The sequence below is a fragment of the Odontomachus brunneus genome, unplaced genomic scaffold (assembly GCF_010583005.1).
Source record: "Odontomachus brunneus isolate Ranch 3 - 2012 unplaced genomic scaffold, Obru_v1 Obru_scaffold_098, whole genome shotgun sequence".
NCBI classification, from domain to species: domain Eukaryota; kingdom Metazoa; phylum Arthropoda; class Insecta; order Hymenoptera; family Formicidae; genus Odontomachus; species Odontomachus brunneus.
This window is the reverse complement of record NW_022639548.1, coordinates 764410-779505: the sequence shown is the minus strand read 5'-3', so window position 1 is coordinate 779505 and position 15096 is coordinate 764410. Positions and strand designations below refer to the sequence as shown.

General features: G+C 47.6%; 1 protein-coding gene across 9 annotated transcripts in view; it reads left to right on the top strand.

Annotated features, from left to right (window-relative positions):
- The window catches only part of LOC116848714 (RNA-binding protein Musashi homolog Rbp6), a 926784-nt gene that overhangs the window by 540159 nt on the left and 371529 nt on the right, over positions 1-15096 (top strand). For all 9 annotated transcript variants that reach the window (XM_032825098.1, XM_032825097.1, XM_032825095.1 and 6 more), the window contains one exon: positions 11908-11992. In XM_032825098.1, the coding sequence (XP_032680989.1) occupies positions 11908-11992 (85 nt within the window). The remainder of the gene's footprint in view (positions 1-11907; positions 11993-15096) is intronic.

Genomic DNA, 15096 nt, shown 5'->3' with positions numbered 1-15096 from the left:
GCAAGAAGTTCTTGCGAGGCGCGCGACATGACGTTGCCTGTGAATGGCGACGTGTGACGCAAGGACAAACGAAAACATCGCGCGACGTGTCTCGATGCGTGCTCGCAGCGGCGTATGCGGGGGTTGGCGACGGTGACGGTGATGCAAGACGCCGCTTCTCGACGGGCCGGATTGCAAAATGGCAACCCGCAGGATTATTGTACGTACAAGAGATTTACCGTCCGTGGCCCTTTCGCCCGAGCCAAAGGGCGGCCGAGGTCGCTATGGCAACAGACAGGCGGAAGCCAGCACCTACCCTTCTATTTCCCCGGATGCAAGCCGTCAGCCCCGCGCCGTCTCTCGCTCTCTTTGCGTCAAGTGATTCTGTTGCACCGTCCTGCAGCAGCCTCCACGGCCATCCTCTCGCCACCGTCACCGTCGAGGCTCCTTCCCTTTTTTCTCCCTGTTTACTCTTTTTTTGCCCGTGTTTCTTCGGCCCGTCCTTGTCTCCTCGCGGCGTCGTCTCCTCGTTCGCTCTTCAGATTCTCAAACGTCGTCGCGAGCCGCCGCGCTTGGTAATCCCGTCTGTTGCGGTTCTTCCCATCCCCCGACGGAATTTCCGAAGAACAAAAGGACCAAACTCCCGTGTACTACGCGCGCGATATCCTTATCGATCTATCGTATGCGTCGGCTCTCTGACCGGTATGTTGGAAAATATTCCGATAGTCGCACGGAAAATACGAAAGCGCGAAACGGCGGCGCGATGCTGTACAACGATTGGCTTTTCACAGTCAGCGAATAAAGTGTGTATTGTTACAGAAAAGATTTTGCGAAAAGTGCAAATCAAACAAAGAATGCAGCTAGTATCGTATAGGCCGAGAAAGAGTATCTCTTTTCCAAGTACGATTTGTTCTCAAGAATGCGGAACGAGGGAGGCACCGATGGACACGAATGTGGTAGACAATCCAATGCTTCTCTTTCGCGAAATATTTCATAAGCTAAGAAATATAAGAAGTATATTTTCAAAAGATACATGCACCGGGACATTTCGGCGTGAACTCGCGCTTGTATTCCGCTTGCAATTTTTGTCAACAAAGGCAAGTGGAGGTCCCAAGTACACAGAACAAGAGCGCGTATCTTTCGCGCGCGGTGCGCGTTCCTTGCGAAAGTGACACGCGAGATCAAAGTAGCCGCCAGTCTGGCTGGGCTAGAGGAGGCGAGTTAGAGGGGTGCTTGCTTCATACGCACTCTCGACGAGGGTCGAAGAGGGTGTCGAAGGACGAGAAAAGGGAGCAGACATGGAGCAGAAAGACTCGTTCCTGCACTCGACTTCCGCCGACAATGACGAGAAGCCCGATTCTCGAGCTTCTATTTGAATGTTTACACACGCGGATCGATAAGGAGGCGGCGGAAAATGGGGATTAAAGCGCCGGCCGATATTAGTTTTCGAATCCGCGCACGTACGCGCGCCCACACGGAAATTAATTCGAACTTACCGACCAGATTTTCAGCCGGAGTCAAGCAACCGCGAATTTGCACTATTATCCAATATATATTGTTCATGAAATGAATATTATATTATCAGAATTAATCGTATAATTTATTAGTCATAAGCATATTCAGCATGCGGCCGCAATTGATTAATGCTTTAATGCGCGCTCGCGTTTCGATTACCTTCACTTAATAACGCGGAAACAGATATCTCGCCCGCGCGCGCGTTCGAGGGGAAATCTCTTCGTCAATATATTTAATTTCATTCGGATAAGCTTACAATAAAGAGCATCACGGTAGAAAGAGACAGAGACAGAAACAGAGAGAGAGAAAAAAAAGTAATCGAAAAATGAACTAAGAAATAAGAAAGAATACAAGAAGCGAGGAGAGAGTGCGCGAGACGCGGCAGAAATGAACAAGCGAAGCGAAACAAATAGACGGGGAGGATTGAAAGCGCGTATGCAAATTTCGAGGTGGCCTCGCGGCGGACCAACGGCAGCACGGAGAAGGCCTTTCGGACGGGATCACTTAGGATCACTGTTAGGCGGAATCACTGTTTAGAATTTTTCGGCAGGTCGTAATCAAATATTTGTAATAATCAGTCGGAGCAAGACGCGTGACGAATATTTAGGACGGTATCAACAGGTGGCTATCCGCCGCTTTTTTTCTCTCCTCGCTTCTTCCTCGGTCTTGGTATATCCGGTGTTCGGTTAGCTCTCGCGCGCGAATCGTTTAATTTGTAAATAACTTTTTACGCAGCGACCGGTTAATAGTTTCGAGAGCGCGGCCGCACGAGATAAACCGCGCTATCTGCGAGCCATCGTTGGATTCGATGGAAACGCGAATTCCTGCGTTGCCGCGTTAATTAATCGACTCGCGGATTTTTCACAGGCTATTTTCACCTTCCGCGACGGTCTGAGGGAGGTGCCCGAACCGACGTTGCGATTCGCAATTTCGCAGGAAATTCCCAACGCGTTTACCCAGACGCTCATCAGGGCAATATAAACGACAATTCGTGTTATCGTGTTATCAACGATACAGATATATCTGTTGGAGGAACTATCTAAAGAGAGTGGAATTTATTCCCGCTGCACATGACGTTCGAAATCGTATTATTCGCACGACAGTCCCCGGGCATAATGGCGTCGCTAAAACCGCCACCGTCATCGTTTGACGTGGGCCAAACTACGATAGTCGGCGGTTCATATTAATAGGAACACTAGGACAAACAAAAGTTAGAGGCTTTTATAGTGGGAAGGAGCGAAGAAGCGACGCCAGAAAACGCCAAGTCAGGATCGTGCGCGCTATCGAGTTATTTCAGCGTTGCGAGATAACCGTTATCCCCCATGGTCATGAATATTAACGAATTCCAGCGCGGTAGGATGGACAAGACTTGAAAGGGATGGACTGGACTGTGGTGTGTGCGTGACAATCCGGGAATGAAATTAATTTTCCAGCTCCGCGACGAGCCACTATGATGCCTCATCCAACATAAATTATCCATCGAGAAGCGAGCACAAGAGGCAATAGCGAACGCGTTCCTCCGGCAACAAATAATCGGGCAAAAAGTTTATTGATGATACTTCGTTCTTTTAACTCCTTAAGTGTTGTGCGCGAGAAAGTTACGTGCTAAAATATTCACTACCTTTTGATTTACTTCAACTATTGTATCTTTTTTAACTTACAACAAATACAAATTAGATATATTCTGTATTCTATTTTTGAAAATTCTTCGAAGAAAATAGCAATCTAGAGAAAAGAAATCTAGACATGTTTGTTGATACGCCCGGAAAAGTTTCGCGGTAAAATATTAAATTACGTTTGATTTACTTAAACTATTGTATTTTTTTAACTCACAGCGAATCCAAATTAGATAAATTTCGTATTTTATAATACAAAATTCTTCGAAAAAAATAGCAATAAAAAAAGAAATCTAGATGTACTTATTGGTATGCCAGGAAAAGTTTCGCGGTAAAATATTAAATTACTTTCTATTTACTTAAATTATTGTATCTTTTTAATTCACAACGAATCAAAATTAAATAAATTTTGTATTCCATTATTCACTATTCTTCGAAGAAAATAACAATAAAAGGAAAAGAAATCTAAATTTGCACATTGATATGCCAGTAAAAGTTTCGCGGTAAAATATTAAAGTCTTTTTAATTTACTTAAACTATTGCATTTTTTAGCTCACAGCGAATCCAAATTAGATAAATTTCGTATGCTATTATCCAAACTTCTTCGAAGAAAATAATAAAGGGGAAAGAAATCTAGTCACATATATATATATATATCCTATCAGAAAAAGTGCGGGTTAACTAAATCTCGAATGTATCGAAGTGGGTGAAGCCTCTTTTCCGCGATGCTAATTGGTCGTCTCAACCGTCTTGATTGTCTCGATCCCGTCGCAGTTGAATTCCTGCCGCTTGCAGCTGTTAGCCGCGGTGACAGATCAGGTTGTGTTGTTCGCGTCATATAAATTTGATATTTATATTTATTGTAATCCCAGCAAACACAATGTTACATGTAACATACATGTTAGTTGTAATTTCTTACTCAACAAACAATATAACTGTTATATAATATACGTGTTATATAACAGTTACATTGTTGAATAGGAAATTACAACTAACATGTATGTTATATGTAACATTGTGTTTGCTGGGAATATAATTTGTAAAAGTAATATTGTAATATAAATTGTAAATAATACAACGAAAAGGCTAAAGTGGCACACGCGAAGCGCGCGCTATGTGGTGTTCTAGTATAAATAAAAATAAAATAAAATCTGACTTAAGGATAATCGCGCGGTTATTTTAAATCACCGCTGAAGAGATTAATGATAAATTGTTAAGTACTCTGTACATCGAGATTTCATTATGCCGCACATTTAATTATTTGCACGATGATACCGCGAAAGAGCGTGAATAAAACAGTAATCGAGAAGCGGAGTCTTTAATCATTTCTCGCGCGATTTATTTTACAGTATCTCTTCCTTAAACGGAAGAACAGACAACAACGTTCTCTCTCGCGCTCTCGTCGCTTGACGTTCGACGTATTTTACGCTCATCTCTCGCTCTCGTTTCTCTTGGAGGAAACGCGGCAACTGAATTTTCGTCTTCTGGGGGGATTAAAAATCACGCTCAGACCGAGGGCGACCCAAGAAGTTCGCCGACAAATCAGACAGAGCGGACCAGGTTTCTCCTCGTCCTGCCTTGTTCCCGTCCTTCCATCGCGCGAAGGACAATAATTCCGTCACTAATTGAGTTACGTCGCGGCCTAAATGCCCGATGAATATTCATATCCTCCCTTCCCCCTCCCCCCCTCCATAGTGCCGCGCTGCGTTTCTCGTCGGCGCGTCGGCGCGGAAAGAAAAAGTTGTCGTGAATTAAAAACTCAATGAAATTAGAAAATTGCGTTCGCCCGTCATTAGGCAAGAATGCCGCAAATTTTCATCATTCTCGCTTCCTGTCCGCTACGTGACCTTAACCCTTCCGCTTTTTTTTATTCTTTCCTTTCCTTCGTCTCCCTCTCTCTTTTCCTTTCCTCTTAATACAGACAAAGAAAAGAGTTCTCGCGCGTCCCGCAAATATTTGGAAAATATATTCAATAGATAATGCTTTTTTCACGGCTGCTTAATCGAGTGAGAAGTGGAGGCGCTCGCCGCGATGCAAAATACGGCATAACTACGTCGAATCGGGATGAAATGCGGATTTATTCTCTGGTATGACACGGTCTGGCGTTATTTCGCACAAAAGGAAGGCCGCCTCATCATTAGGCGTTGAACTACTGCGGCTCTGCGAATATCGTTATCGCGTCGACCACCAGTAGCCGAGGTGGCGGCTATCGAGCAGATTTTTCCTCGCGTTTTTCCCGCTCGACTTAAACGTCTCTCCCGGTCGCGCAGCCCGCGGCGGCGACAACGGCGGCGGTGGCGGCAGCGGCGGCGGCCGGGGGCTGACTTAGGGAGATTGCGATTTGCATAATGCAATTCAACGAGATCCCGTTTCAAGGAAAAGTCAAGAAGAACAGGGCAATTACAATGAGACTCCATGGGACGCGGTGGCTTTCACGGCCTTGCTACCGGCCACCTAGACGATGTCGGCTTTATAAATATTCAGCCGGTCATTAAGGCGACGGGGATAGAGGGGAACGAAGAGGAGGGAAAGAAGGAGAAGGTGAGAGATAGAAAGATAGATAGATAGATAGAGAGGGAGAGACAGACTCGGATGAAGAGAAGGAGGCCAGATAGAGAGAAGGGAAAATGTAAAAGTGTATAAAAGTCGTCCGACTTGACGCGTTCTTGCACCCACTCGTTGTAATTCGATTTGTTATACCGTTGTAATGGCGACAACGTACGTGTGTTTGTGTGTGTGTGTGTGTGTGTGTGTGTGTGTGTGTGTGCGTGTGTGTGTGTGTGTATGTGTGTGCGGGCACGCGGCTAGCAACGCTTTTAATGTAACAGGCGGCTTGTATCCGGGATTATTATGCGGTTAAGTTGATCCCGCGGAAACATTTCAATTTACGTCGCGGCGCAAGTCCTGCGAGAGCACTTTTACGGTCGCGAAATGAGAAGCTATTGTCCTGCCGGGGAATTGAAGGGGAACGTTGCGGACATTAAAATGCTTTGAGACTTCAGAATGACGGAATTCGCGTTGCGTCAACGTGATGTTCCTTATTAATCGAACACGTCGTCGATTTTTCCGTCTTTTTATTATTTCATGCGATCAAATAAACACGCGTTGTGTAGAGTCGAAACAGATCAATTTTTCACTCCCCTTTTTCTAATTCAATTATTCAATCACGATCAATTTGCCCTCCATCGACACAAGTAATATTTCATTAAGTACAAATCCCTCTCTATCACTTTCTTCTTCTTCCTTCCTGTTTCTGCGCGATGGTTTATGCAAAACCAGACGAGAGGAAATTGTCTAGCGGCGTAGAGAGCGCTCGCACGTAAACGCGCAAAGAGGAATATGACGGGGGGATGGCGACTCCAGTCGGAAGATCGACGGGGGCTCGCGGCGAGTTTCTCGCGCGTGTTTCTCGCCTCGACGGTGGAGGCTGATTGTCCTCACCTCGACTGCAGGGAAGCGGATTAAGGCGGTTAGTTAAAGAGCAGTTACCATATAGTCGGCGCGACAAAGCAGAGCGGGCGCGGGGTGGATGAAACTTCCGGCGGAGGCGAGACATGGCGAACGCGCGCGACTCGACGGCGAGGGAAAAGCAGGCGTTTTCTAGGCAGCCAACACTGCGAAGGTGGTCGAATGCGATGGTGTGGTGGAATGCGTGGAGTATTCGCTCGCCCTTATCCCAAACTCTAGGTCCGTAACTGGCTTCAGCTACGAAGCTACAGCTCGACCCGAGACGACAGCGGCGGGCGGTGGCGGCGAAGAAGGTGATGGTGAGGGAGGAGGAGGAAGAGAGGCAGGGGGTATATCGCAGCCGGAGCTGCAATAGCAGAAACTGTCGGGCTAAGTAACTGCCGGTACTTACAGTAAGTTCGCGCGCAATGAGACCGCCTACATAAATACACCTAATACACTGGCGTCCTCTCTCGCCCGGGTCGCACCCTTATCCTGTCTCGCGGTAAATTCCCGGGGCGGAAGTGCAGCCTTTCGACGCGATACGAGGGTTACGTGCGCGCGCGAACTGTGCCGAGCTGATTTACCTGGCCTTCTGCTATTTTCTTTTCACGTACTCAACATGTTACGCGCGATAAAATTTTCTCCTTGCCCCCTACCCCCTGTCTCACAATGATATTGTCGCGCAATTAGCATTGTAATGTCTAGGACATTTAATTTGCAACAGATCGGCTATCAATAATTATTAATTCTAAACAGATTCGCGAAAAACGACTGTAAATTGTAGATCTGTAATTGTACGCGAAGCTCAGCTTCCGTGTTGTTGCGCAGAAAGGTTATCTCTGACCTCGCGGGAGGGGAGGAACTGTTCCTCCTCGTTCCGCAATAATCGAGGAATCCGGAAATTCGCAGGTCTATCTATATCTCGACCTCTACCTCTTGCTGGAGACTTTTGCCTTGTCGAGTTCTTGCGAGTTACAAGCGAGACTCTGCCACGACGACGCGCTGCATTATCTTGAACTGATTTCGGCCGGGATTTTCTGCCATGGCACGTGTCTGGGATGCTCTCGCGTATGCCGAAGAGGCCTGCCGCCTCCGTCGCGCTGGAGCAAGAGAGGCCGTGACAAACAAATGCACCGCGTCAGCCCGGCGTGACACCCTTCCGTAGTCGGGACGGCGGCATGGGGAGGCATGCGAAAAGGGCGACGAGACCGGCGGAGGGCGGTTAAGTCTCGGGCATGGGAAGAGTAGAGGAGATGAAGAAGAGAAAGAGAGAGAGAGAAAGAGAGAACAAGCGAGAGAGGGACGGTCGAGCGGCAGAGAACAAGTAGGAGGATGAGGAGCAGGATGAAAAGTAGAGGATCGTGGAAGCCGTGCTCAAGTAGACAAGGGACACGTCAGCCGCCATCCTTCTACTCAGCCTTTTATAGATTATTCACGTACAATGGCCGGGGTGACAAGTGGCGCGGTGCCGGGGCCTCGATGGAGCGATGGGTCCGCGATGGATCCCTCCTTTATCCTGGGAATAACTCTCCAGCGGCCCTCGACTTCTCTGATATACCGTCATAAGACTGGACCCCGTGATACGATTTCTTTCTTTTCGTTCTTCGTTCTTCGTGCGGATAATTGCCGTGGGTCAAGATTGGATCTCGCACGGTTCCGGGTAATCGGTCAAGAATGTGAGACGACGATTGTATCGCGGCTTATTAGCGGCGATACCCTTAATTCCTCTCTTTCAATTATCGCGCGCGAGACGTCGCATTCGATAAATATTTTTTTCGCGATGAACAGTCTCTCCCCCGTGAAAATTTGTGCCGTGGTCCCTTTTGTGCCGTGCATTTTTTTGTTCCTAATTTAATTTCGAAAGAGTCAAAGTGCCGCCAATGATGGCGGATAGGGCGGACATTATTGAACGATCGAGCGCCACGGAGGAGATCTTAATATCGCCGTGCGGCCGATTATACGCGTATTATCGCGCGATTGATCGATATACACTACGCCAGTGAGCGTAGCGCGACGCGGGCTGACGCGACCAGCGAGTTCTAATTAAATTCCGACGCGATGCTCGGTGGAAAAAGGATGAATTATTCGCGCGGTTTTCCGAGGCCGGTGTCCATGATTTCGGTGTACATTGCGCGTACAACGTCATAAATGCGGTGTCGTAAAAGAGAGGAGTAAAATAGGGAGAAAGAGGGAGCGCGAGAGAGGAAGAGGGAACGAGAGCGAGCCGCCCGGGCAGTCTCTCGCCGTTTCGTTGTATGCAAATGCGAGCCGCTCCCGCTATGTTCTCGCTCGTGTTGTTTGGCGTTTTAATGCTGATTGGACAACTGCCGATTCAGCGGCTGTTCGTTTGCCGCGATTGTCACTCCGGCCGGTCGTCCCGCGAAAATCTCCCAAAATTCGCCGCGTATATCGTCGTAACCGTTCGGTCGCGTGCAAATCGTGAGCTCGCTAATGCCGGGATAGCCTCCCGTCGTGTGAGCCCTGTAAACCCAGACAGGGTAGACCGGGGCTGGATCCCCTATATTTTATAATTCCGAAGTTACAACTTCTTAGGCAACTAATTGTTATGACTGACTGTATAAACATGATAGTGACCGTTAACCGTACATTTTGTCTCGTAATAACCAAAATATGAACATGCAGCAACAGAGCCATCTTGCCCTGATATCGAGTTCAATTGCCCAGTAGCGCAGGATAAGAAGGCTACGTATAAAATATGTATCCTGATTAGTAGTTTCAGAGAGAGGTCTCACAGCTAAAGGTCTCCACAACCCTCCTGTCGGCCCTTATAGACCGATTTTATCTCGTCCACCCATATGCTTTATTTCAATCATTTTACGAATAAAAATTGCATTTATTACCGAAACAGTTTATTACAGAAACAGTATATCATACACACTTGCAAGAAATTTTATTCTAGCTAGTCGCTTAATTTTATTCAGTCACGATTAGAATATTGATAGAAAAGAAATTTCGAAAGGCTCAAAAAGCAATTACCAAATCAGTTTTTTTCTATTTTTCAACTGTAATATTATTCCAATTTTTGTGAAACTCAGAGAAAAGTATTCATATTCTAAAAGGATACGACTATTTCGCGATTTTGTGTATTCCTTTCAAGATAAATACTAAAAAAGAGCACATGAACAACATACTTTTGGAGCCATATAGCCCCGGTTTCCCCTACACGTATACCTCTGTCGTTCATCCCTCTCCCTCCCTCCGTCGCGCGTTCTATCGAAAATCGATTTTTCTTGATCAGAAATATCGAAGTAACTAGAATTCTGAATTTCAAAGCGCTCGCGGCGACGAATGTAACGCTTTCAACGGATTAGTATTCGCGCACATGTATTTTTCAGGGATTTTATGAAAAAGCGTGCATTTGCAAAATTGTCACTGTATATTTTCTTCCTTCTCATTAAATGAGCCGTAGAGGGAAATGACGGGGCTGACGAAACATTCGCCGTGTGTGTACGCGTGATCGCGCGCAAATATTCCGACGTAGCGATGCCTGCGGTGTCGCAATTGGCTGCGTAAACGAAAGCGAGACCGGTTGCTCTCGACGTCGCTCCGGAAGCACACGGGGTTGCGCTTCTGAAGCGTCGTTGACGTGGAATAACAATCGCCGAGGTTTACCTTCCCGATTTCGCGTATGTCGATGCGTGCGTCGCCGTCGACGTCGTTTTCGTTCCCTTTACGTGCTGCGTGCCGTCGTCGGAGCCCTCGCGTCGCCGATTTCGTTCGAACGCGGGGGGGTATCGCGTGCGCGAAGAAATCGATATGGAAGGTAGTCGATGCCGCCACGCAGCTCGCGCTCGATGCACAACCATCGGCAGACGTAGAAAAGGGGTTATGGCGAAGTGCAGGAGGCAGAGGAGGAGGAGGAGGAGAAGAGCGAGGTACGGTTGAAGGGTATGAGAGTCGAGGGCCCGGAGGGGTCGGCTCCATCAAAAATTCAATCCATACGAGTATTCGTTGTTTCGTCGGTGGGAAGGAAGCGGAAGCAGCAAGAGAGGCGTGAAACGTTTTGCAGAATGCTCGAGACGTTGCCGGCAGGTTCGGGGGGGGGTTGCTTCGGCAGCGGATGAAGGAGACGAGGGCGGCAAGGACGGAGGAGGTGCGACGGCGGCGGAATACTCCGTTCCGCAGGGAACGGAGAGACGGAAAAAGGAGGCAGGCGGCGGAGGAAAAGAGGCGGAAAAGGGGTTTGCGCGCTCGCGTAAGGAGGAGGAGAAGAGGAGAGGGCTGGAGGGGAACGGAGAGGAGTCGGCGAGGGGCTTGGCGGGGTTGGCGCGTTTGGTTCTTGAAGCATGTGTGCCCCATAAATAACATGTAAATATTTTCAATAACTGCCGGGGCGGCCCCGGCATGAAAAATGCAAACCGCTTTGCGTCCGGCCCTCGGCGCGTTGCACTCTCGCCGCCCTCGCCTCGCAGTATCGCCCGTCCCCTCGTTCGTTTCGGATCGGCCGGCGGCGCATCAACCCCCTTAGCTCACGGCATCGAACTGTCTTTTAATATATCCGTGTGTACACGGCGTACCCCGGCCCGTGGAAATTTATGACGCCCCGCGCGCGTCGCGTCGCACCGCGCCGCGCGTCATATACAATTCGCTTTAATCCTCCGGCTTCTCCGATGTCGCGGCTCCTCCGAATTTACGTGGGGTTTTCGGAAAAAAAGAAAGGAAAAAGAAGTTATCAGCGTTCCCAACTGCGCTCTCAACCTTTCCATTCGCGCGCGAGGAGTCTATTGTAAAAAATGGCAACGGCGCGGAACGCGAGTGTAATTTTTTCCCCGAGAGTTTCGCCGCCGCCACTGCCGCCACCGTCGTCGTTTCTGCTAAGACACGTCCAAGTACGCCGGTAAGCTCGCGTCGCGCGCGAGTCCTCTGAAACTTTCTTCTTCAAATAATTGCTCCAGCGTAGATCCCGTGGCGTCTCAATCCACGGAAACGAAGAAGCGGCGTACTAATCAGTTGCGCTAATGGCCAACTACCTTTAGCCGCGGGAATAAAAGGGCCCGGAAATTACCCATCCGGGAAATTAATGCCACCATATCTCGCGATTTGCAGGAGTGAATTAATACGGAAATGTTATGCCGCGCCAGGCCGGCTTTCTTTTTACGATCGCGCGCTTTGATGTATGCGCGCTACATTGAGATATGCATCTCTCGCAACGTATGCATTGCGAGCGCGAGTGCCCAAGCTGCACCAACGCTCCCGCTGCACGTACGTCCACGATGAAAATAACATTACCGTTAGGAGCTGCTTGCTTCATTAATGTCCCTTATATTCGCGAGTAACACGGGTGTGCCTGCCGTGTATTAAACGTTCTCCTTTCGTTTGTTTGCAGGGGCTTTGGATTCATCACATTCGCAGACCCGGCGAGCGTCGACAAAGTGTTGGCGCAGGGCAATCACGAGCTGGACGGCAAGAAAGTGAGTAATCCCCTCGCATTCTACAGGATTAATTCAAACAACGTAGCCCGGCCTCTGATAAAAGTCGGGATTTTCGACTTTTCTGTTAAAGCGCTACAAACTTCTTGCTCGCCCACTCATAGTTTTATACATTCTGCATAAAAATTCGATATATGTATGTATATATATACAAACTTCTTTAAGTATCTTCTAATATTCGAGGTTCCCACGGTGCGTAATAATATTTGCTTTGGCTTTCGGATTGGAGCCGCGTTTCCTATCTAATCATCTTCCGAGTTTTGTCATCATTTCGGTTCACTTCATCACACACACACATTTAAAAAGTATAATCTTATTCTTATACAAGTAAACCTCGCGGAATGTTACGCGCCGATTTTTCTAAAATTTTGTAACATTGTTTTTCATGTCAAAGTATTAAAAAATCTGTTATCATTTTTATTTCAAGTTTAGTTTTTTTTTCATTTATTTAAAAATTTTTTTAATTGTATAAAATTTCGAAATTTAGAAATATCTTCAATTGTACGAAATTTTGAAATATTTTTAATCATACAAAATTTCGAAATTTATTTTATTATACGCAAATACACAACTTTACACATATTTAAAGCAAATATTTTTTATGAATAAATTTACCCGATTTATTTTTAAACTTGGTACACACAAAATAAACAAAAATAATAATTTATTTATTTTCTACTCATAGAGCATTAAGCAGTTTTAAGGGTAATAATTACCCTTTGAATTTTTCCATATTTCCATACAAGTGATTCTGTAAAGAAAAGTTGAAGAAAAAGAAAATTCATTTCGCAAAATTCGAAATGTCGAAATATAACGTGGTCGACGTCATTACTGAAGAAATGTTTAATTTGCTTCGAGAAACTCGAAGTTTTTAGGGTCACTAATTACGAGTCAAAGATTCATTTTGCAAAATTAAAATTAAAGAATATTTTTATGAAATTGCCTAATGTCGTATATTTGCGTACAATTAAAAAAAAAATGTTCGAAATGAATAAAAAAATCTATTTGAGTTAAAAATAACAGATTTCATCTTATACTTTGGCATGAGAAACAACTGTGCAAAATTTAATAAGTAATAAATAAAAGTTAATAAATAAAAAGCGAAATTCTTCCAAGTTTAAGAAGTTGTATAGTGCTTAGAATATTTTCCTCTTAGTTCCCAAGTTTTAGAAGAACCTTCTTGAGGCCGTATTCGTATAAGAGAACTCCGTTAAATATAAGATCATATTTGTTTGAGTGAATGAAAAGCAGCGAGCATCTTTTCTAATTTTTTGCTCCCCAAAGTGAACATGCAAAGCGCAAACGCGTTTGAAACTCATTTTGGACTCATTACGCGTCTCTCGCGAAGTGCTTGCGTTTACTGCGTAATCCCTGATAAGGCGGCGTGCACGGCCCAAGAGAGTGCGCTCGCGCGGAGGGGGCGGGCACAGGGACTGAAACTACAGCGTTGCATGATATTTTGGTATTATCAGACAAGATATCGGAGTTACCCAAACGAAGTACCGGCCGTGTAACAACCGGCGGCGTCGACGGGTTCCGGCGCGTTGCCTCGAGGGTCTTCTTCGTCGTTTACACGAACGTTTTACAGCTTGCTCCGACGCGAACCTCGGAAGGGGCGATTTTTTTTCGGCGAAGATCCTCGATTATGTACGTACGTAAGCGCCGACACTTACTCGACCGTCCGTCAGCCCGGCCGCGAAAGGCGCAAGAGCCACTTGGCACGAGACGCGCAAGAGACGAAGTGCTTTGGGAGAAAAAAACGTTGGGAAGAGAGGAGGAGAGGGTGGCAGAAAAAAGGATACAAATTGCCGTGATCGAATGTGCGTCACGCGAGCAATTAATTTTCACGTCCGACCGAAGCCGCCGTCCCCGAGATAATTGAAAGAGCATACCGCGAGTCGATTGATGAAACCGATTGATAACTGCGGCCTATAGTCACATCCCGATCCGGGACACGCCGGCCCTGTCATCGATCCCGCCAGCGAAATTTTATCCGCGCTTGAAACTTCATTAATCTAGCGTCAAACGTTGTTTCGTACCGTTCGCGCCGCGCTATCCGTACGTATCGTTCGGCCGACGGCCGCGTTTCGCGATAACACGATATGGCCGCTCGGTTTCGGCTCGGTTATTAACGCGACGCCATCTTCGGCGTCGACGGCCCGGAGGAGGCGAAAGAGTCCGTCGTCGCGCGGAAATCGATCTCCACATTTGCTTGGGCGCGATACATCCTCGCCGGACGTGCCGCGCCGTAACTTGTTGATATCAACGCGGAGATTATCCTTCATACTCTCTCCCGTATCTCTCCGAGATCCCCGCAGATATCACGATTGCGGACGGTAAATCGTGGCGCGTCGCGTCGCGGCGTTCAGAAACTCGAATCCAGATATCGACGCGGCTTCCGAAACTACGCGCGCTACTGATTGAATCTTCAGCCGTGAAAAATTCCCGCCGAGCTCCCGCGGGGCTGCATCGAACCGAGAGCTCCCCGTATCGATTCCCGCCCTTTCCCGTGGGACACTTCGCGCTCACAGCGGCGGCGGCGGCGGCAGTGGCAGCGGCGGCGGCAGAACGACGACGTCGAGGACGACGACAACGGGTGCGCGGCGATTAATCGCGGCCCGACGCGGCCGTTTGGCAAGCGCGGCTTCACCTCCAACCCCTGCTCCTCCTCTCTCGGCGGGGGCTCAGACAATACTCGTGGAATAATATCGTAAGACGGCGGACGGGTTGCACAGGGGCGAGAGAGAAATAGTTGCGGACATTAGCTGTCCACGGAGCCATAAGTAGAGCGACTCCGAGCGCCAGAGCGACCGCCTAAGTGGCCCCGAATACGCTTAAGCGAGGGCAGCCCCGGTCGTATCCCCGGCTCGCATAAATTTCGCGTAATTCGCTCCGGCTAATGCAAATTGCGAATGCACGGATCCGGAAGCTAACACCTTCCCGATAGCGGGAAGAGAATATCGCGCGTATAGGGCAACCGCCGGCGCATCCTATTAAGGCTTCCTCTTAAGGGATGAGACGTCCTCACCCTCTAGCACTTTGTCGGCCTCTCTCTCTCTCTCTCTCTCTCTCTCTCTCTCTCTCTC